General features: G+C 34.1%; 1 protein-coding gene across 6 annotated transcripts in view; it reads right to left on the reverse strand.

Moving 5' to 3' along the window:
• The window catches only part of LOC118744365 (mucin-5AC), a 13,893-nt gene extending 831 nt beyond the window's left edge, over nt 1-13,062 (reverse strand). Inside the window, exons 1-4 of one of the 6 annotated variants that reach the window (XM_036477327.1) lie at nt 12,879-13,060; nt 12,005-12,264; nt 3,192-3,482; nt 60-2,408 (exon numbers count right to left, since the gene is read on the reverse strand). In XM_036477327.1, coding sequence (XP_036333220.1) covers nt 60-2,408; nt 3,192-3,482; nt 12,005-12,140 — 2,776 coding nt within the window. In that variant the 5' untranslated portion in view covers nt 12,141-12,264; nt 12,879-13,060. Of the gene's footprint in view, nt 1-59; nt 3,483-12,004; nt 12,265-12,550; nt 12,821-12,878 lie in introns of those variants that run through there. The other 5 variants (XM_036477325.1, XM_036477324.1, XM_036477323.1 and 2 more) reach the window with 5 other exon arrangements.
• Between the last annotated feature and the right edge of the window lie 10,871 nt (nt 13,063-23,933).

Here is a 23,933-nt window from a genome sequence, read left to right on the forward strand (position 1 = left end):
CCTTATAATGTTAAAATTTTATGCTATCGAAACCCTGAAGTTTCTCTTCAAAAACTCACCTTTTTGGAGGCTCGTTTGCCCGGTGGTGGAAATTGTACTAAATCCGAATTGCTTCGTTGGTGTTGTACTAGCACTGCTAGGGCCGAGTATGTTGTTAGTTATCACTTTGCCTTCGTTACTCTTCGTAAATGTCGTCTTCGTCGAACTGCCAAAATCTTGATCGGCTGGGGAGGATGCATCGCCGCTTCCAGGTGCCGCCGTTGATTCGAATGGAGCTGCAAAATTTGTATTAAAACTTGATGAGGATGGTTTCTGGATAAATGTTTGTCCAGCGGATGCTGCTGGTTGCAGTTGAGACTGTTGTTGGTTGTAAATGTTAGCGCTTAGGTTGTCTGTTTGAGGATTTCGATTGCTGACATCATTTCCGTTTGCAGCTTCATTATTGCTTTCGTTTTCTGCAGTTGGTGGTATGAAAAGGACTGGTGGCAAAGTGGCGGTCTCTTCTTGCTTGTTGCTGTTGTAATTAGGCACTTGCGCGAATGGATTATGGATGTTTGATGGTTTGACAGTGGTAGTGACTTTTGATGGGGAGTTATTAAAAGCAAAAGTACGTGTGGTAGAAGTAGAGGCGGAAGCGAAAGTGGAGTCGTGCCGATTAGATAAACTGGGTGAAGTTTGGAAGGAGTTAAAGGATGCGGGGGAGGAAGTTATGAAAACTGGCTTTGTTGCATCTGTTGCCTCTATGTTCTGCTGCGAGGGTGGCAGCAAATCATTGTGGACGTCTGAATTGGAATCGTCCGTATTGTAAATGAATGGCACACCTGGGCTCAAGTCGGGATAATCGAAGCCAGCTAACCAAGGTGGCAAAGTGGCAGAATCAAACGGATTCTCATCTATTGCCGTTGCTGGAGTTGTCGTCGTGGTTGTGGTTGTTGTTGTCGTGACGAATTGGCCTGAATTCAGCGATCCAAATGGCCGCGCTGGCAAGAAGGGGTTGGAATTTGATAATTTAGATTTTTCCACCGCTACGGTCTCTTCCACTTCGGCATTGGTTATATGATCTACATTAGCGTTAGGAAGATCTTGATTAAATCGACTAAAATAATTAAGCTGTTGGTGCGTAGGTGTTGTTAAACGCGGTCTTTGTGTCGTCGTCGTAGTGGTAGTACTTTTGCTAAGGAATGATGTGCTTACTTTCGAACTGGGGAATGTAGAAGATGAGGCGGATGTTGAATCGTGCGACTGTGCAATGTGATTAGAGGAGAAACGATCATCGAAGGAGTTCGGTTTTTGGGTTGTTGTAGTGCTGGTAGTTTGGGAAGTCGTGGGATAGGCACGCACCCAATGAGGTCGCGGCGTGGACACGGTGGGACGTCGAGTGGTTGTGGTGACGACTTGGCGTGTACTGAAATTTGGAGCTGCGGTACGTGGTCGGTTCGTTGTGGTGGTTGTTGTTGTCAGCTGGGACGCTGGTGCTGGCAAATCGATGTTATTGAGATCGGTGTATGGCTCAAGTGGAGGCAGGATATCCCGGGAGATTGTATCATTGTATTCGTGAATATCATCCGGAACGATGTATGTTACCGCTGCATCCAATTCAGGGTCATCAATATCGGCTAACCAAGATGGTATTGTGAACGAATCACCGTGTTCTAATTGGAAAAAGTCGTTAGGATTAAGCGGCGCAGGAGTGGTAGTTGTTGAAGTGGTTCGACTAGTGGTTGTGGTGCGACGTGTTGTTGTCGTCGTTGGTCTTTTGGTTGTGGTTGTCGTCGTAGGACGTTTAGTTGTTGTTGGACGATTAGTTGTCGTCGTAGTCCTCGTTGTTGTTGGCTTTGTGGTACGCACGGTAGTGGCTCTGGGTGTGGTGGTAGTCGTTGTGCTCGTAGAATGAATGTCGCCCCATTTTGTATCTGTAAGGGGTTCTATGGAAACACTACCTTCACTGGATACGCCTTTTAGATTGCCCTGTGTATTCAAACTCTGCCCGGCGGTGAGGGAAACTTTTATGTTATGTGGTATTGGGTCTTCGACACCAGATACGCGCTGCGGCACATTATTCTCTGCAGTGATTATTTTTGGTTCTTGCTCTAACGGTGGCAGCAAATCCCAAGCGATGACTTTAAGTGAGTAACCATCGTCAGCGGGCATATACTCCACTGGACCACCTATATCAGGGTCGTTTAGCTCGACTATGTACGCCGGCAATGGGCTGATGCCATTGTTTTGTTCATGGGCGGTTGGGAATGGCAAGACTGCACTCGATTCCCTCGCCTTCAATTCGACGAGCTGTGCATTCTCCACATCTACAGTTGTCGTGGTGATTGCTGTTGCAGCCGCTTCCGGAAGTGGGCCCGTGCCAGTCGTACCCTCAGCCGAGTCGCTCGGAACACCAACGGCAATGGGATCTAAGGTGGGAAGGGGAGTTCGGTATTTAGCAGCTATGCGACTTATAATGGCTAGATCAGTAGGCACGTTTGGATAGTTAAAATTACCATTACTCAAGGGAGGGGGAGCATTGTTGTGTGGGATGGTAAGGGCAGGCATTTCGGGTAGGTGAATGAGGCTTTTATTAGTGCTAACTGGATTTTCTTGTGATTTTAGTGGGATTAATGCGGGCGTTAGTGATGGTTTACTATATTCTAAGTTTTGTGAGCGTTCCTCGCTTAAATTAAATAAGGTATGCTTTTTAGAACTTGATTTAGCGAATTGATCAAAATATGTTTGTGCGTGCGATAGTAGAGGCGAAGAAGCCAATAGAAGTGATGCGCTTGTGGTGGTGTCAACAGTGTTTGATTTGAATGTGTTCGAGGTGGTGCTAGTGCCGGCAAGCGTGCGATCCTTTTCACTCAAGTGCATATTTTGTTTTAAGGTGTTGATTTCTTGTGAATTTAAGTTTTTATGTGCATCCGTGCTAATCAAATCGCCACCATTATCAACATTGTTCTTTTCGGGAGTGTTTTTTGTGCTGTGAGTGACCACTATTTCACGTTTAAAACGTGCTAACTCATTTTCAATAATTTCGTTCTCTAATTGCTCGCCATCTATCACTTTCCTTGCATCGGAATGCTCTTGTTGTTCACTTTTCGGTTCATCGTTTTCGTTTTGTTGATCGGTCGTATTTAATTTGGTAGTATTGGTGTGTGCACTAAAAAGTGTATTTTTTGTATTAGTGTTATTATTAAACTCACCAATGAATGGTGGCAGTAAGTCATCGGCCGGCTTCTTTATCTCGGTTATGCCCGAGGCATAGTTCGGTATTTCGAATTGTAAGCCCTGCGCACTGATTACCTTCCGGCCATCGGGTGTATCGATGGGTTTTAGTGCCGAAATCGGGTTACCATAACTATCGATGGCCGAAGGTTGGTTCTGGTTGAAGCCACTGTTACCTACACCGCCATTTTTACCATTTTTTAGAGCAGTAAATTGCGGTGGTTGCGCTTCTAAAGGAAATGGCGATTGTGGTGGTGGTGCAATAGCATCTGAAAAGGAAGTTTTGTTGTTGTTCTATTGTTGTAATGTATTTGTAATTTAGTTTTGTATGTGTGCTGAACGAGTATGCATACATATTATGTATTATCATACATGCATATTACATACTAGAGGAGAAGGTCGAGTACCTGCAGTGAAAAGCCAAACCAGTTTGTGAACATTCTAGCAGATAAATTGGTAGAAGCCGATTAGGTCATCAACTGGTATGAGCTCATATGGAGGCTTACCAGTAAAACCATTTCGAATAACATTCGATTATACGAAAGGCGGCGTTATCTGTCATCGAATTGTCAAAACCAAAACAAAAACGCCGAAAAGTTGGTCTTCTCGCAAATGTCGGCCGTGGAATCAGGTGTAAGTAAAGTCACGATTCTGGTTTCGAGATCGAAGGTGACAATTATTGTTTTTTTTTTTTTTAATTTAGCTCGATTCTGAAATTTTAGCTAATTTGTCAATTTTTATTATTTATCAAGAATTGGTATTCTAGCACAGAAATCAAAAGCGCTTTTCTTGATAAATTATCAAGATTGAAAATGCTATTGACAAATTGAAATTTCATGTGAAATGTATGAATTTTGTATATTAATAAATTTGTTTCTAACAATTAAATACTCCATGTGCCGGCATTTGAACCTGCGACACACGGAATTATAGTCGACATCTCTACCTACTCGGCTACGGCAGTCAAAAGCTTTTTTGCTTTTAAATTCATATTTTTCATATGTGACAATGAAATCAGTTCCATTCATGTGAAAATCAGTTCCAGTAATGTGAAAATCGTAGAGCTCTTTGTTTTATAAATATTGACACCGAAGCTTTTACTTGATAAAAATCTTGATAAATTTTTGTAAAAAAAATCACAGAATTGGGCGGTAAATCAATGTGTGTACATACACTGCCGGAATAAAGTATTGGCACAGCAAACTTTTCACAATATATGCAACAATTTTTTTCCAAAATTTTTCCGCCAATTTTGTATAAAAATATGGTTCATTCAACAATAAAAAAACTTAAAAATATAATTCCTAAACTTTGTACAAAACTCGTGAAAAGTCAGCAAATTTTCATAAAAATTTTCAACTTTTTAATCAGATTTTTTAGAATATATTTGAGTATACAGTTTTGGAGCCCATTAAATTCTAGTAAAAAAATGCAAGTTCGGAGTTAGTCAAAAGTCGCGTTGATTTTTGAGAATTTCTTTTTTGTTGAAGGTTTTTTGCATTTTTTCCATATAAAGTATTTTCGAAAAAATTTTTTGTATGGAAGATACTGCGTGAAACAAAGATTCCGGTTATTCCTAGCTACTTAAAACTTGCACTTTATTATAATAAAATTCATTGGCCTACAAACCTGCATACTCAAAAATTCTAAAAAATCTGATTAAAAAGTTGAAAATTTTCATGATAATTTGCTGAATTTTCGCGAGTTTTGCACAAAGTTTAGGAGTTATACTTTTATGTTTTTTGTTGTAGAATGAACCATATTTTAAGTATGGAAAGAAGATGGAAGTCGAAGTAGTTGAGCTGCAAGCAAAGGGGTGGTATTCTAGTTCACAACTAGTAGCTTTCACTGCAGGAGTGGCTAGTGTGCGTGCGTGTGTTGGTGTTGGTGTCGTAGTGGTGTGTTTTCTCCCGCACATGCATAAGAACGGATTACATACACATCCGTTACCTTAATATAGAAAGGCCCTAACTCATATAGTCGCTGAAATGCAAAAAAGCCGTAACTGACTAAAATTTTTTATTGCTCAAATGATGTGGGATGAAATACATTATAATCAATCAAAACGGTAATTTTGGATTTTTACTTAGTTAGGGCTTTTTGTATTTCAGCGCCGATGTGATATAAATAGGGTCCATATGTACTGGGGATTTCCATGCATAAATCAATCGAAAGTTCCTTCTTACCCAACAGGTGCTGGCTTCATAGTGCATACACTTATTTAAATTTAGAATGTAGATGTTAATATAAGCGCCCTTTACTTCGTGAAATGTTATATTACAATATAGTGCAACGTCCGACAGGATTTAATGCATATTTTTTCATCAAAGATGGAATCGAGCGATTTCAGAACAAAAGTCAAAACAAATATCTACTAATTTCTAGGCATTTTGCTAGATAAAATTGCTAACAGGCATTTAGAACAAAACAATTCTTAATTTAAAGATAATGAAAATCTTAAAAATAGTAAAAATATTTAAATTTTTTTAAATATTTTAGAGCTCCTCCTCTTTGTCATTCGAGTCTTACTTATTTGTCTCATTAGTCGCACAGTATAATATGCAGTTAGGGTTCAATTTTAACTAAAATAAATTTAAAAAATATCGGGTGTTTTAAAGAGATTAATTTGCTAACTTTTCCGGTTTTCTTAGGCAAAAGAACCCACAACGGTAATTATTACCTTAATTTCCGATAATTTTTTTAGTTTATTAAAAATCGTGTCGGGCGACAACTTACTTTATCAACAGAAAAAAGAACAGATACCATGGTTATACCTACGCAAGAACCGCATTAACAAAAAACCGATTTGACTCAACACATATTTCTTTGAAGCATTTATACCTTTATAGTGCACTCGATGAAACCGTATTCAAAAGTAATTAAAATCTGCTGTTTTTATACGACATTTCTTGAATAATTCATTTGCGCGGTTGACCGAAACGGAAGCGAATAATAATTCGAATTTATTATTATAATAATTTCAAATTAAAACGGGATGTTTAGGGGCGATTCCAACGTCACGGGTTGGACATTTGTACAGAAAAAATTTTATTTCTTGTTTAAATTTAAGTATAAAGTACTCAACAAATCTACATTTTGATAAAGCTACACCTAATTGACTATTATATGAGTTATTACAAAATACGAAAAAAATTAAACTTTTAGCTTTTTTTGTCACGAGTGGGACAAGACCAATACTGCTTAATAATAACTCATAATATAGATAAAGCAGTCACACAATTTAATATATAACACAATTTTATTAAAAGCCGATGAGTTCTACTATATATTTTTCTTACCAAACACTTGAATTATGAATCGCAAATTATTTGATAGTGCATTCAACAAAAACTACTTTGCATTTAAAGCTTTAATTTGTTATTTTTTTGGTTGATTCAAGATTTTTACAAATGTCATATCCACACGTTTGTTAGTTTTATAAAGAAAATAATTTTTGGCACTGAGGTTCACTTTCCCATGGAACCTCCCATATAGGAAACCAGCCTATTTTCATTTCGCGTCAAATGAATTATGCGTTTATATATGTTTTCTAACCGATGTGGGAAATAAAAAACCGATTTGAAAACAAATTCGAGTCAATACGCTTTTGAATTTCTGAGCGTATTGAAATTTGGTTTATGCATTATGCGTTTTGAATCACAGCGAACTGGGTCAAAGCGCTTTATGTGTCGGTATAAACAAGGTAAGAAGAGTGGCAATAAATTATGAGTGGTTTTCTGAGAGGTGCAAAGCAAATATTTGCAGATGGACAGCACTAACAAAGACTAAAAATAAATACAAAACTAATAAAAAGCGCTTAAACTAAATACTATGTTGAAGGTACGTGTGTGCCAACTCTGTGTTTTTAATATATTTACATGCGATGAATACAAGAATGAATAACTAAAAATATACATATACATTTGTACATAAGTATGTGTGTATGTATGTATGTATGCACAGTTGGATTATAATTTGCATTTTCAATTTCTGATCGTTTTAATAAAGGAAGACAAATTGATTAATTGTCACTATTATGGAACGCTTACACTATCAACACTTCTAAGTAATATTGAATTACATAACAAAGGCCGGTTGTATTCTGTGACAATTACATTAAGATACACGTACACTTATGCGTACATACATATGTATGTTAGTGCATACTTATTTCCATATTTCTACACGATGTATGTATGTTCACTAGGCTCGATTTAAATTACTTCCCGTACAGCTCGCCATTTGGCCATGTTGCTTAATTACCGTAATTACTTATCATTTTATTTTCTTCTAACATTTGCTTCTAAGTTTACAATGTGGTGATTCGTAATTAGCTGTCTATATATACAGTTTGTTTTGCAGTTATGTGTGCATGAGAATGTGTATTGCAGTCGCTTCAACAACTCACCACCGTGGTTGGGAGTTTGAGCTTATGCCCACTATGATCATAGGAAATGTGGAAGGATGGGGCGAGAATTTTATGTGAAATGTTTATTTCACACTTACACATTCACATTTTAACACCATAAATTTTGCTTAGCTTCCATCGTAATTAAATAGTGTAACCGATTTTTCTTTTTACCTGGTTAACTTGATATTCGCCGTTTATTGTATTTTACGAGGCATTCGATTTTTCAATCAAGTTATTTACTCATCCACTAGTTATTTTTTAATAATTAGCCTTCCGTCAAGTAAATGTGCGCCCAAAAGCATGTGCCCAGTGTTTTAGGCAAAAAAAAAAAAATACATTAAAGTGGCGTCAAGATTTTTTTTGGAATTCCTGAATAATATTTAAATGTATAAATACTGTACAAATGTGTCGGCATTTTCTTAAGAATTACAATGCATGTATTTATCTCCAATTGCTTAAGTACTATGTAGAAGGAATATCTAAGAAATTCTGCAAATTATTATTAATTAAAACTATCTTTAGGAAGTAAAGTCAAAACAATCAAAAATATGCGGGGTTCACAAATCGTATAATATTACAAGTACATAAACCAAGCAGCTTAATTAATTTATTTATCTGTCGGTGTGTCTGCGAATTTTTGCATGCACAGCAGGAAGCAAACACAAATTATGGTGTTAAAATTTAATTATATGGAATTTCGTCTATCACCGATGAGGTGCAAAGCCGACGGGGAGTGTCATACGTTTATAATAAATGTGTATTTAAATTTGTTTACTGACAAATGATTGATTAGACGTCAAATTGATACTTAGCATTAGAAAACAACAGTTCTACGTAGAGCCTTGAGTCTAATTAATTTTTGCAAAACTATGTTTTGCAGTACGTAAGGGTTGCCCTTCTATTTATGTAACTATGTAAAAAAACAATGTTTTGTCGAATGTAAGTGTCACAGGGAAATGTAAAAAGTGCGACCCCTAGGTTCGGCTAAAAAAAATTTTTTTTTTTTGAACTTGGCTTGCAAAACTACTTTACGATTCAGGAATGTGCGGCGAATTTTTTTTTTGGTTGCTTGTATGGTGGTACAGTCTAACGTACATACATATGTATTTATATATATGCAGATACATATGTGAGTACATTAGTTTGTAAGAAAATTTCTTTACAAAGTATAGAAAAGAAAAAAATAATTTTGGGTTTCATTGGGAATTACTCGCAAATTAATTAAACAACTGTTATTTATGGTACAAGCAGACTTATCTTGTTTGACTAGAATGACTCATAGCATTGTAGGAAAGCCCACGCTGTTTTGAAATAAAATATCGTTTATGTGGAAAGGAATTTGCCGAAATTTCCATTATTTGCTTCGTTCATCCGATTAGCCATAAAATTTTTAATCATCAACATTAATCTGGCAAACAGCTAATTTATTTTCTTGTACATACTTCAACAAGCTTCTAACTAAATTACCTAATGGTTTTTTCGTTTCTACCAAAAAATGTCACCTTCTCATTGCCCCTTTCTCTTTTCGTGTTCGATTCTAAAGTAAAGGCAAACAGTGAGAAAATTTTGCTTAAAACGACAATATGTATTATGAAATGCACAAACTAGACAAGGGCAAGAGGGCAAAAAATGCCTTTTTTCAGGGTTCAGTGTAATTTTAAAAATGTTTTGCATCGTGGAAGGGCAACATTTTTTGGATGAAACGAAACGTCATAAATAACTGCGTATTAAAACACATACATACATACATATGTACATATGGGACAGGGCCTGTTAAAATGGAACTACGATTCGACTTTGCAGTTGAGTATGTACGTTTTTTTTATCATGTGTCTATCTTTGATGTTAATGAAAAGAAAAGGAATGTAACTAGAAAGCTGTGGTTTATTACAATAAAATACAAATGGAGTTTCCATATAATCGGTAAATAAGTAAATCCTTGTCATATATGTATGTACATATGAAAACTCATTTGAGCTCAACTCAAGATGTGTGCTTAATAAACGATTTTTCAGCAACCCTTTGCCGTTTTTAAATCGATTAAATCGAAGATCGATTAATCGAGCCCTTTCCAAAAAATTCGAGAATGGACGTTCGGTTTTTCATCAGTTGATGCATATTGATCTATGGTTTGCCCTAGAAAATCTATAAAATGTTTAAGAAAGTTGAACTTGAGGCTAGTACAAAAAATGCAGGTTTGGCAACTCCCACCTTTCCAACTTGAGAAACCAATTACCTTTAAAAAACCTTTTGAGTATGACGTTCTATAGCCCATTGAATTTTAGGCACAAGCTTAAATATGTCATGACTTACAGCTCAAACCCACGCACAAATATTGCCTCGGATAAAATTTCTATCAGGCAATAAAAATGACAGTTAGTAGGCAAAAACTTTTGCCTGTGGAGACGGGCCGTTATGGGATCTGCATGTTAACAAAAACTCGCCACCGCATGATTGTGACGTAGACGTTGCTGTAACAGTTATTCGTCGCTGCCCTATACATTTGATATCGAGCTACCGGGCTTGCTTTCAGCTCAGATAGTGAAACTATTTTCCAGGCCGCCTTTTTGTACTAATTAACTGAACGATTAACCGATCCACTTTTTATAAAGGTTTAAGTTCGCTCCTACCAACTTTTAATAGACAAATTTTCACCACTTTTTTCTCTTTTGTTTTTTAAATATGGTAATATCATGTTTGTCGTATTATTACTAAACGAAACCCGGTTCATAGACCAAAAAACCGTTTCGAAGAGCTGGGGGCAGATTCTGTAACCAGTTAGCGACAATTTTCCTATCGCCATCGCACTTTTTGACGCATTATATGAATATTTTTGCGTTCAATAAATTACTTTCAATCTGCTCACTCGTATAAGCTGTCAAAAACCATTTTTTAAATATATTAACATGTTAAAACGTTAACGTTAAAAAAAAAACAGTTATTTTTAAGCAAAAAATACAACCGACTTCAATGCTCATATAAAAATTTATGAGTACCGTTAATTTCTTGATGGTATAATGATCGGATCTAAATCAAATTGGCATGGGACCCCCTCTGAGGTACCATCTTTCCTTCAAAAAAAGAATTATAGTAATTGGTTAACGTGGTCCAAAGTTATGCGGTAACATACACGAAAAAATAAATATATTCCGAAGAATTGATAACTTCCTCCTTTATTGAAGTCGGAGATTCCCAATAATAATATCTAATTATTTATTTAACCATTTTTGCATAGTAACTATGTATACATATATACTATATATATAACTATATATATAACTATAAAATATATATATTTTATAGTTACAAATGCCATGAGGGATAAATAAAAAAATCGTTCGTATTAAAAAATTGTTAAATAAACAACTGGGTATTGTTTGTGGAAGTCTTCTGAAGAGAACTGAAGTTTTACGATCGAAAAAATATTGATTTTCAAGAATTCTATACCATTTCTACGAAAAAGTTTTTTTTCATATAAAATACATGGACAAATTTAAGCGCTTTGAGCGACATCTAAATATTTTTTGATTTCAAAATAAAAAATTGGGTTATATTTTTTTCGATATAGAACAATCCTAGGGAGTTGGAGCCATAAAATTCCGACTTTACTTATTTTGGACCACCCTAATGACATGCATATCTATGTAATTTATATGCTTGTAGTCTCTCTGCTTGGCATAATTATAGTGATTTGGGTAAATGACAAAATTAGCACTGTTGTGGAAACTGAATTGCATGAATTTTGAAGAAACATATGTGTTAGTGTATGTATGTTTGTATGTGCATTCATATGTATATGTATTTTAGTGTGAAACGCATCCCAAAATCCATTTTAAAAGGTGTTATTTTAGTAAGGTCCTAGTCTAGGTCTTTAACAATTTCGATTTGTACAAAATTTGGTAGACTAGCCAGATAAAAAAAAAAAAGATAAAAGGAAAATGTTAACTGAATAGATTAAGTCCTTTCTATTATATTATTCCATATATGTATGTACTGCCCTCAGCCAATAATGGTGCAGCATTAGTAGTGCAGTTTCACAACACCGGAAATAAATAGTGCAAGTATAAATACATAGCAGAAAAGACATATTATACATATGTACATATCGTTACCTTAATACATATAGAAAGGTCCTATCTCACATCGTCGTTGAAATGAAAAAAAAAAACCGTAACTAACTAAAATTGTTTATTGCATAAAGCGGTGTAATTTGATGAAATGCATCATAATCAATCAAAAAGTAAATTTTGGATTTGGTTAGTTACGGCTTTTTGTATTTCACCGACGATATTAGATAGCGCGTTTCTATATTAAGTTAACGGTATGTATATATGTACAAATGTACATATAAATATGTAGCACGTCAAGGGTTTGAAATACCAAGTTTGGCTGGCGCTCCAAAAGCGGTCGTCACAAATGATCCGCACAATAGGGCAACGGTGATGGCGTGAACAGTTCTTAGCCACAATGTTTGTGAGCCCCGATGAACAGCTATGCGCGCTGATGATGATAGCATATTTTTGATATATTTTGTTTTTGTTTTTATATTTTATTAAATATGTTTTCAGCACCTCCTCAGTGAGGGAATGTTATAAGTATTTTTTTTTTCTGGGCTGCTAAGTTTCCTTCTCTTTGAAAACCTATTGAGTTGGAATGGAAAATATTACGTTTTAAAATGAATTAAATCCTTGATGAAAGTTTAGCACAACTCATGTCCAAATATGTATGTACGTATGCATATATGTATGTAGTATGTGTGTGTATCGTGTGCTGCTTCGATTCCGGTGTTCAATGTGTTTTAACACTTTGTTCACAAACTTATAAAATGCAAAGAAGTGCAAATGTAATACAACTTTTGTAACACTAATTCACTCGTTTAAATTTAGCTTCCATGCATATTATCTATTGATTGCCACTGTTTATCACCTTCACTTTTGATAAATATTTAGCCATATGCCATAACGCAAAAACAGTATTTTTCAGGAGACGCGTTTAAAGTTTTCAAATTGCTCCCAAATTGCAGAAAAAAGAGATTAAAATTGTTTTCTTACGTAGAAACTACACTAAATCTCATATGTATGTAGTATGTACACGTCAGTCCTATATGTCAGCCGTCAATCGGCCAGTTCGTCGGATGTATGTAGATGACAATCACACTGTAGACACTATTTTAATTGTTGTCCGGAACACAAATCGTTACTAAGTATGCAGATATTCCTATTGAATCAACGCGCGATTTACCAATTTTACTAACTTTTTTCTCACTTTACTTTGTGTATTGCTGCAATGAAGGTAGAGCGCCAAAAAATACGTCCACACCGCACGAGTTCTACGATTTTAATAAGTGCGCGTTTCTTGAGTGTGTCTTGCAACAGTACGCCACCGCAGCTTAGAGCAGAGCTTCCAGCGTTTAAAGCGCCATAACAGCCAACCAACAAGTTGCCAGAGCTGATGACGGCTACAGTAACAGCAACAGCGGGTGATCGCCGATTTGCCCGCAGCATCAAGTAGCGCGAAACATACTCGCTCAGCTTGATATTATTTTTTTTATTTTTTTCAACAAAGTGTCTGAGCAATCGTGAGGCGAAAACAGGGAGCTGCGCAGGCGCTCGAAGTCGCAATGATCGCACACATATGTACATACATACATACATACATAAAGCCCCATACATTCGTACATATGAATGTGTTTATAAAGTCTAGATTGTTTTGCATCGAATATAATCGATCGCTTCGCGGCTTGATCGGTTGATCACACAAATGCACTTTCAAAGCGTTTGGGCGTTTTTATTACTGGCTGCCTTTCAACACCACGTTTTGATAGTTATGTGCACATACACATACATATGTACATACTTACATATGTATGTACGTATATCATGCAGAAGCTATTGTTACATATTCATTAATCTTTTATTTGCGTCTGGCTTGGCTTAGTTTTTTCATTTGCTCGTTTATGAATTTTAGGAAAAGTAAGCATTGGAAAATAGTTATTCCAACAAAACCAGCAAGCCATAAATTTATTGTTGTTTGTTTTGTGTCTCGACTATGATTTTTTGCCATTATAATTATTGTGCACAACAAATATCAAGACTAGGTGCATTTTTTTGTAAGCGACCGACAAAAGGACGCTTAACTCGGGTAAAATTTCCTTTTAGCCACATAGGCAAATTTTAAATTTATTTGCCCAAAGTTTCAATTAATTTGCCCAGAGTTTAGTTTTATTAAAATTTTAACTTGATGTGAAAATTTCGCTCTCCAATTTCCCATTAATAATTCAAAATAGAGCAGGGTTTTCAGGTCGTGTATTTTTTAACCGACCTGGCTGAACTCGGATAAATAGCCGAGTTTGTGTCGTTGCTTTGCATGTATTTCGTCATTTAAGCGAGTGAGTGTTCTTTTGTAGCTCGGTTGCAAAAAAATGCCCTTACTAATGCATAAAAAAATACGCGATCGTGCTGAATGCTGCGATGCTGGCACATATCTATGGACAATTTATGCCTTGCATACATTCAGATAAGTATGTACATACATATGTACGTATGCACATTAGGGTGGTCCAAGAATACATGCGGGAGAAAAAAGTTTACAATTTTTGTAGATCCCCCAAAATGGTAAAATAAGCAATTGGTTATGGTTATTGGAAGCCTCGTAAGAGAACCAGAGTTTTCTATACAATTTTTACGAAAAAGAGTTTTTTCCTAATATAAAATACATGGAAAACTTAATGGGCCTTTAGGCATTTCTAAATACATATATTTTTTTTAACAAAAAATACGGGTACTTTTTATTCCATTTAGAAAAATCTTAGGGAGTGAGAGCTTTGTGTACATTTTAAACTTTTTTTGAACCACCCTAATGTACATATGTGTATGCATGAATACACGTATTCACATTTGAAATTAAGTGACTGGTGTGGAGTACTTCGTTAAATAAGTGAAAAAAAAATGATTTTACTGAATAAATAAATTTGACATACCAATGTATGTTTATTTATACTCACAAACAAACACAAGTCATGAGAAAGATGAGATCCAGGTGAAGGCATGCCATTAAAGCCGGCACTATTCGTAGTCTTTTTATAAATATGTATGTACCAAAACTTCACTATGCATACATATGTATGTATATATACATATATACGGGTACCTACATATGCATATGTACATATGTGCATTTTGTACCGTTAAATAAAAAAATCAACAATATTTATGTTTTTAATTGCCAATATCTTTTTCTTGAAAGCGCCGATATGTATAAGTATCTGTAGCATGTTTTTTGGATACTTTCATAAAATATTTTTTTTTTAGCAAAATAGACAACTCGGCAACCTAATTTCCAAAGGAAAACATTAAGTCATTGCCGAAATTCAGCGCCATACCAAATAAATAGAAATGTAGCCATATCATCATCATCATAGTAATTATCTCTATTATCATATTCGTAATCAACTGTGAAATAGTGCAATCAACAAAGCAGTCCATTAAAGGTACGGTGTAGTGACTTCCAGAGACTTGTGTAATACCACACTGCATACATCCATACTCATTCGAATACGATTACAAGTATGTAACAAATATATCTGTGGACATTTGAAAAAAAAAACTTAAGTCTATCTTTCAGGGGCAAACAAAATAGCATATGTCGACAAAACATATTTTACCGTCAAAGTGAAAAATGTAGACTTCAAAAGACATACATAATCCTATGTATACTCATAATTATTTTTTCGCTATTTACAACCTTCAAGATGTTTCTGCTTTCAACAACTGAACATATACGTACGTATATATATATATATATATATAATTAAACATATTGCTCTAACGATTAAGAAAGCTCTGTCGGCATATGAAAATATAGACTTAAGTGGCCAAAAAAGAATATCCTTTTCAAGAAAAATCCCAAAATCGCTCAAAAAGCTAAATGTTTTTAATTCCCGATGTTGTTAGACAATTTGTTTAAACCATAGCCATTTCAACGATGCCGGGTTTTGGTTCGCATCTGTTTATCATTTAATTTTGTAATTTTTTATTGGATTGCAAGAATGTTAATTTTTTTTTGTATGTTAATTAAGAACAGGTTGCGCTTTAAAAATAAACTATGTAGCTATGGTACTTTGCATGAATTCACTCATTTTTAGTTTAATTTAAGGCCAGTTAACTTATGAAACCGATTTAGCTTTTATTTTCATTTAAAACAGGTTCTAATTTTTTTGTGTGCTTTGGAATATTCGACCATAATCATAAAGAAGCGATGGCGAAAATGTTTTTGAAAATTTCTTTTGGTATATTTAATTTGGCAATATAGAAACCTGCTAGAGAGTACATACATATGTATGTATCTGTCAAGTCAAAACCGATAACACAAAAAAAAAACCGATAAATAATAATTAATAGGAAAAAATGTTACTTTGCAAAGACAGGTCTCGAGCCTAACCACATCAAGTCATGATGGCTAGAAACGTGTGATTTATAATTGTAAGCTATGATCTTAAATACATCTGCATGTATAAATGAATGCACATACTTTTGTATATGTACATATATCGAGGGCTTATATTCAATATCCTCTATCTGCAATTTTCACAAAAACTAGTTTCTGTTGTTAGAACCCAGCTGGGATAAATATATGTAAATACATACATATGTATGTGTGTATGCATGTATGTATGTATGTATGTATGTATGTATATATCTGCGAAGTTTAGTTAACTCGTTTTTTTTTAGATTTTCGCAAACTGCTAATCGTGCAGCATCTGCCTTTCATCACAGTTTATTAATTCACATTTGTGAATTTTTCATCTATTGTTTAAATGAAATCGAATTCGTGTGTAACGACGAGTTTATATCCGGGAATGGCTAGGCCATTCTCAATTGTTTTCATTTCACGTCGACTTTCAGTATTCAATTCCATCTGCGATTATTTTGTGATTTGTTGGCTTCACGCTTTCTTTGCAAATTTATTATTAAGCCGTTAGATACTAACCGTAAACCTTAAGCCGGCCGCGTGGTAGGTCACTCGCGTGTATTTATTCAATCAAAATGGATTAAAAATAATTTATTAAAATAATAAAAAACTTTCGCGTTTCATTGAACAGCTTGCTGGGGGAATTTAAGTTGCTGAAAGGTTCATTAAAATACGTTATTTCAGCACGAAATTGTATGGGAAGTTTCTAAATTTTGAACTCACGTACATTATATGCATATGTACATATGTATGTCTGGCTCACAAAAAAGTTCTCTTCCACCATTTACTATATACAGTATTGGCCAATACAATAGCACCACCATTTCAAATTGATATTGTTTGCCACTCATATTCATTTTTATGAATTTTCAATTAAAATACAGTTTATTCTCTAACAAAACTCATATAAACCCAAGCTTAAAAGTTTTTAAAAGATTGCAAAAAAAAACGCGAAAAATTTTCACCCAAATTTCAAACTTTTTTTTTCAGAAGTGTTAGAACTTTTTCGAGTACGCAATTTTATAACACATTCAATTTTAGTCCAATAATGTGCAAGTTTCAAGTGGCTAAAAATTACTGTTGATTTTTTAGAATTTTTTTCGCCAAAGGTGTTGCGAGTTTCTTCCATATAAAAATGAATTGTGTTTATTCGGGACAAAAAAAAAAACATAAAAAATCAACGGTAATTTTTAGCGATTTGAAACTTGCACATTATCAGACTAAAATTGAATGGGTTATAAAATTGCATACTCGAAAAAATTCTAAAAATTCTGAAAAAAAGTTTGATATTTGGGTTTAAATTTGTTGCGTTTTTTTGTAGTCTTTTAAAAAGTTTTAAACTTGGCTTTAGATTAGTTTTGTTAGAGAATGAACTGTGTTTTAATTGAAAATTCTTAAAAATAAATAATTAAACATGTCCACCAAAATATTTCGGAAAAATATTAAGATTTACATACGTGAGCTGGACCGATTTGAAAATACCTCCACAAATGGATTTTTTTTTATTAAAAATAGTTTCTTAAAGAACTTTTTGGAAAAAATCCCTTCAGATGTCAAAACAGTTTAAGCTAAAAAAATCTGCATACAAATATTTAAAAATCTTTCGTTTTTTGTCCCACCCGTGACAGAAGAAATAAATCAGATTTTTTCCATGTAAAAGGAAGCTGGAAATTTTTTCGTATTTTGTAATAACTCATATAACAAGTCAATAAGGTGTAGCTTTATCAAAATGTAGAATTGTTGAGTACTTTATACTTAAATTTAAACAAGAAATAACATTTTTTCTGTACAAATGTCCAACCCGTGGCGGTGGAACCGCCCAATAGATTTTATAATTCCAATGGAAAAATAGTACTGATTTTTTTTTGTATGGGGAGTGATGCAGTCTAATGCACATACATATGCGCATATCTATACCCAATCAAATTCTAGTAAAGCCGGATTATGTTTATATTTGTGACCAGCATGCTTAGCTCTTTATCATTTCGATTGAATTTTTTCCTAAAATAAAAATACAGCGACAGTGACGCAAATTATTTATCTGTGTATATACGAACTTGTATTTGCCTAGATGTATGTATTAGCACCGACATGCTTCATTTGAGGATGATTTATCCATTAAAAAAATTATAAATAACTAATTAAATTAATTTTGAATAATTTTCCATTGTTTAAACGTGGTATTCTCGGGTTATATGAACAGGTTAAACTACACTAAGAAAAAAGTAACAGTCTTCTGCGGTTTTCCCTAAATATTTAAAACGAAGCGAATTTGTAGATAATTACACTAACAAATTATATGCACAATGACAGTACAAATGTACAAGAAATACATCATTTTGACATTAAGAAGCACCGACACTAAAAGTCGGCTGCTTCAGTATCACCATCTTATACTATGTATGAATTTGATAACTAGCCGTACACCTTCCTTTTGGTCTAGATGAAATAGCAAACATTGTTAATACATGCATTTTTTCAACATCCGACATGTACTAAAAATCGTACTTACCTAAAGGGCTAACATCCAAAAGTATTGCTACGTGTTCCAAATTAATTAATCTTTGTATATTTATTGATTCCTGCGAAATTGGACCATTTAGTATTAATATTAACACATTTTTTTTGGCATTTCCCTCTCGCAATTGCACCAAGATGACGTCACGCAAAACGTGCGCTCAAAAATTCTCTCATGGACGCAATCTTGTATGCTATCATTCTTGGTACGATCTATTGATCATATGTATGCGGCGCCGTCGGGAGGGAGGGACGAAGGGGTGAACTCCCCCGGGCCCGGACTTCCAAAGGGGCCCGAAACATAAGAACCATAACTTCTTATTTTTTTTACTATATAATTAACGAGCTCGAGCTCGATATTGATGTTTTTCGTGGTTAAGTGCAAAAAAAAAACGGCTTTAATGGCCACTTTTGTTGGCTCTATGCCATCAGGACTATTCTTATCCTTAAAAACTATGGCCATTGGAATATGACGTAATCAGTTAGAAAGCATATGGCGACGTTAGATTCGAGGACATGGCAATTAAAGTGGCCGTAACCCTTTAAGGAAAAATCTAGTACTAGACAAATTCTTGAAATAATTCCAATAGATTTTTACTATTTAATCAGAAAATCTTCTGCTTCTCTTAGTTTCTTATTTCGCTTCTTTTGGGCTCGTCCCTTTTTGGAAACAATATAATTCTCGCGTTGTTTTTTATTTTTCTACGTACATTTTTATTCTCTGAGCCTATTTGAGTTAGAAGGAATATAAGTTTTAACTATGGGTCAATAGCACGCCGAATAGCTTACAATGTTGCTTTCAAAATGAGCCCTGTCTCTAACTAAAAAAAAAAAAAATAATTTTAACTGAAAATTCAAGTAGTAAAAAATACTCTTACGTTACGAATAGTTTTCCACCGAAAACACACGAATAATGAAGAGTATAGGAAACTGCTTTTTAAATGCTCGAAGAAAACCAGATTTTTCCATTTTTTATCCTGGTGAATTCCGCGCCAAAAAACGTTTTGATATATTGGACTTTTACATTGCATTAAAAAATGCTGCCGACTTTATTTTCATGTCGAAAGCTAATCACTGATTATTTTGGTGGTCCTTAAATATAAACAACCCTTACTTTCATCATGTGCTCTTTTAATTTTCATTAATTTAAAGGTGTCTCAGGACTAAGTGAATTTTCATGTTTGAGAGAAGGAGATTCGTGTTAATATTTAGATGTATTGTCTGATACCTCGGAATGTGTATGACCCAGGTATAATAAAAAATCTATGAAATCTGAGAAAAAAAACTGTTCCATTTGGTTTCGTTTTCGGCGATTTGGACCATATGCTTTTAAATTTATACAATTTATACATAGGGGCCCGTGATTTTTTAAGTCTTGGGCCCAAGTTTTCTCACGACGGCCCTGTATGTATGTACCTACATATACATTTAGATGCAACTGTGTAATAAGCTGCGACCGAGAAAAAAAAGAAATGATCGAAACTAAATGCCGTTCTCGTAGTTTTTTCTCCCCAAGAACGCTTAAAAACCCAAACCACAATAACCTCAGGGAACATTCCCAAAACTAACAAAATGCGAACAATACTTTCGGGAACCAAAGTCTGAGAAACTTTCTCTCAAAGAAAAATAGGGCAACTAAAGTCTCAGGAACTTTCATCTCTGACTATTCGCGCTGCATTAGTTTGAAATGATTGAATGTTAAAAAATGAATCAAAATGTAAACGAAAGACTTAAGACACGAACTTTTCTTGCATAGAAAATGCAAAAATTGTAGATGAACGATTTGAAAGTTGAAATGAGCCAGCTTTTTTGTTCTGGCTTAGAATTTACAATCATGCTACTCAGTGAAACGATTTTTCATCCCAACACGCAGAAGCTCCTCTAATTCTTAGCGTTAAATTCTCAAAACTTTTGTTCTCTAGCAGAACGTTCCCCAAACTTTTTTTTCATATTTTATGAACAATTTTAATGTGAAATTGCTTACAACAACAAATACTCAAAGTATATGTACACACATACTACATATATATGTACGTGCAGACTGATTTGCTTGCATTTCTGTGAATCATATTGTAGTGTCAATATTGTTAAAAAGTTATTTTCTTATGAACCAGTTTCTATGTACGTATGTATAGAAAACAACCGCAGACTACTAAGTAGAAACTTGGTTCAAATGTCATCTATTTAAGCGGACGACGATTTTGTGGTCGCACCAAATCGAGATGACTGACAACGATGACAATGTTGGCGTTGCTGTCGCCGCTGTCGCCGCTGCCGCCACTGCTGCTGCTGATGGCTATTTCAGCGTTGAAGTGCTAATATAAAGTTTAAACTCAAAAGAAAAAATTTCAAAACCTCATAAAAAAGCAATCGCACAAGCGCGAGATGCTTAAAAATTATATAAAATTGCATCAATTAATATATTAATGAACGTCTGAGCGGCAGAAGCGTGCTTGAAAACTCGAAATTGCAGTTGAGTGTGCAGCAATGTTTTTTATTTATTTATGTGCATACATACATACATACATATATCGTCGTTTAAAGTACAAAACCGCGTATCGTCATTCTGCAAAACCGCGTAACAGACATTGGCTGCCAAAAATTGGATATGCTTACACAAGCTCTTGGCTCAATCCTGAAATACACTAGCCAGAAATGCGATTGCTTTATAAAAAGGAGAACCATTTGAAATATGGCTGTTTTTACTCTCTATAAAATAATTTATGCAACCTCACATACGCGGTTTTACATTTTGTTGATACGCGGTTTTGTACTTTAAACGACGATATATATGTACAACCATACAAAATCTGGCCATAACCATGTTGACCCATTGTAAATTTTCCCATTTCGGCAATGATGCGTAGTCGGTTGTTTTTGCAATAAATATCTTTAAATAATTTTTTTTTTGTTATACAGCATCGCACATATGCACAGATGGGCATATGTACATATGTATGTATGTGGATACTAATGCCACCTACTTGCGTTCGAAATATTTATTTCTTTTCTGTTTTGGGTTTAAAAGCTTGTTTTTGCGTATTTCTTTTTAGCTGACGTCGCTGCATCTTCGCACGGCTTCACCCTGACCTTAACACACATTCAACAGCTCTCGGATGACAACATGTCTTGAAAGAGTCATGTGCTTTAGTTGTTGGTGTTTTTGTTTATTTTTTTAGTTATTTAAATTTTATACGCCTATAAGTGAAAATAAAAGAAAAGTGAAAAATTGTAATGAATGGAGTGGTAAAGCAACCAACAGCTGCTCCTAACTGGGTGAGTATAGTTTTCAAACGTCTTTTTAACCATAAAACTTGCAACATTGAAGAAAGGAATATAATTGTTTTTTGTTTTTTTTTTTTTATCAAACAATTATATTGAGTACTGAATACTCTCGAGTTTTTTTAAGTTCTGAGTACTTTTGAGTTCTTTTCGGAGTTCCTTTGTAAGTACTGAGTAATTTGGAGTACTTAGTATCGATTCTTTTAAAAATCGAGTGCTGTTTCTCCTTTTGAGAATCGAGTTCTGAGTACTTTTCAGTGTAGAACGCGCGTTCTCAGAACTAAGCTTATTCTTAGCAATTTGCGATACAATTTGTCGGAGAAGAACTTGACAGCTATATTAATTGTTAAATTGAATTCCGAATCATTCCTGTAAAGAGGTGATTAACTTAAAGTTTAAATTAAAAAACTCAATATATTTACAGAAAACTGCAATTGAAAGGATGTGCATTTTTTATTAAAACATATTGTATTGTGAATATGTAAACTGCTACTTTGACCGAAATAATAAAAGTCAAATTTTAACTTTTATATTTGACCGAAAAAATAAAAGTCAAATTTAATTTTTATATTTGACCGAAAAAATAAAAGTAAAGTTTTAACTTTTAGTTTTGACTGAAAAAATATCAGTAAGAAAACAACGGTTAATTGCTGAATTTTTTGCAAAAAAATTAAATCATATAGGAATAACAATTAAAATTAAAATAACGTATAAGTCGCCATAAATTATTTTATTTAGAATTAGTAAGTACAAGTAATTATTTAGTAAGTATTTAGTAAGTAAAAGTACATATTAAATATGAAAATGTGCATGCATGCCACACACATGAATGCAGCATAAGCTCAGGTATTAAAATTTAAATAAATGCCTCTTCGATTTAATACAGTTTGGATGTTTTACTGGTTGTTGTTTTTACTCGAAAAATCTCCAGCAAACTGGCTAACATGTAGTTTTTTTTTTTATTTTACATTATATTTACATTATACATTTGTAATTCTTAAAAACTTGTTCGTAATTGCATTTTGCGTTAAATTTTAATTGCCATTCGGGTCATTGTCGCCCGCTCCCAGCCATGTGCCATCGATTCGGAAAGAATATGGCGATGAAGCAAGCAAAACAAATACGTTTAAGAGGTAATTTTAAAAAGTAAAATTAATAAACATTAAAAACATAAATAATTTCGGCTGTTTTAATTAAATTAAATGTTTTCAATCAAGGATGTTGTTTAGCCAAAAATATTTTACCCGTGCGCTTAATTGGCAATAAGAGAAATTCAACTCCAACGATTTCAATGTATTTTTTTTTTGTTTAATGTTAAACAAATGTACATACCTCAATGTAAAAATACTGAAAATCAGAAACCCACGCATTGAAGGTTGCTGAATAACAAAAGGTCTACACACACACAAACTAAAACCAACAATATATGTACACAGTATATGTCTGTAATGTGTGTGTAACCATTTGTAAGATGGCTTCAAGGACCGCAGAGCGTAAAAAATAAAAATTCAGAAGCAATAAATCCTCCCACTTTAAAGTCTCAAAAAATAAAATTTAAGTATTTTAGTAATTGTCAAAAATATTCTATTTTTGATGCATGAATTTCGAAATATTAAAGAACGGCTTTCAAAAAGTACAAAGATTAGTCTAGCGGAAAAACATCAAGTGAGTTTCCGGTTGGCGTTTTTTCCCTATAGGACTAGGTATAACTGTAGTTTAAGCTGAAATGAAAAAGGCCACAACTAATTCAAATTTTTTCTACACTAAATCCCTGCTGAAGCCTAGAAAAAAGAAGTCTGATAAGGAGATGTGGTGATCTCCGAAATAGCTGCTATAACTTCTACCGCTTAGACTTCGTTGCCTTTTCAATTTTTCCTAATAAACAATCGTGGTAAAAAGCTTAATAAAAATATTAAAAAATAAAAATGTTAATAAGCCACAATAACATTGACAAATATAAAATTTTTTTATTTATTTTTTTTTTATTTCATACAACGATGTGGGACTTATAATTCGATGAAATGCATCATAATCAAAATAA

Source organism: Rhagoletis pomonella, unplaced genomic scaffold (genome assembly GCF_013731165.1).
Source record: "Rhagoletis pomonella isolate Grant_MI unplaced genomic scaffold, Rhpom_1.0 Rhpom_scaffold_00008, whole genome shotgun sequence".
In the NCBI taxonomy this organism is placed as follows: Eukaryota; Metazoa; Arthropoda; class Insecta; order Diptera; family Tephritidae; genus Rhagoletis; species Rhagoletis pomonella.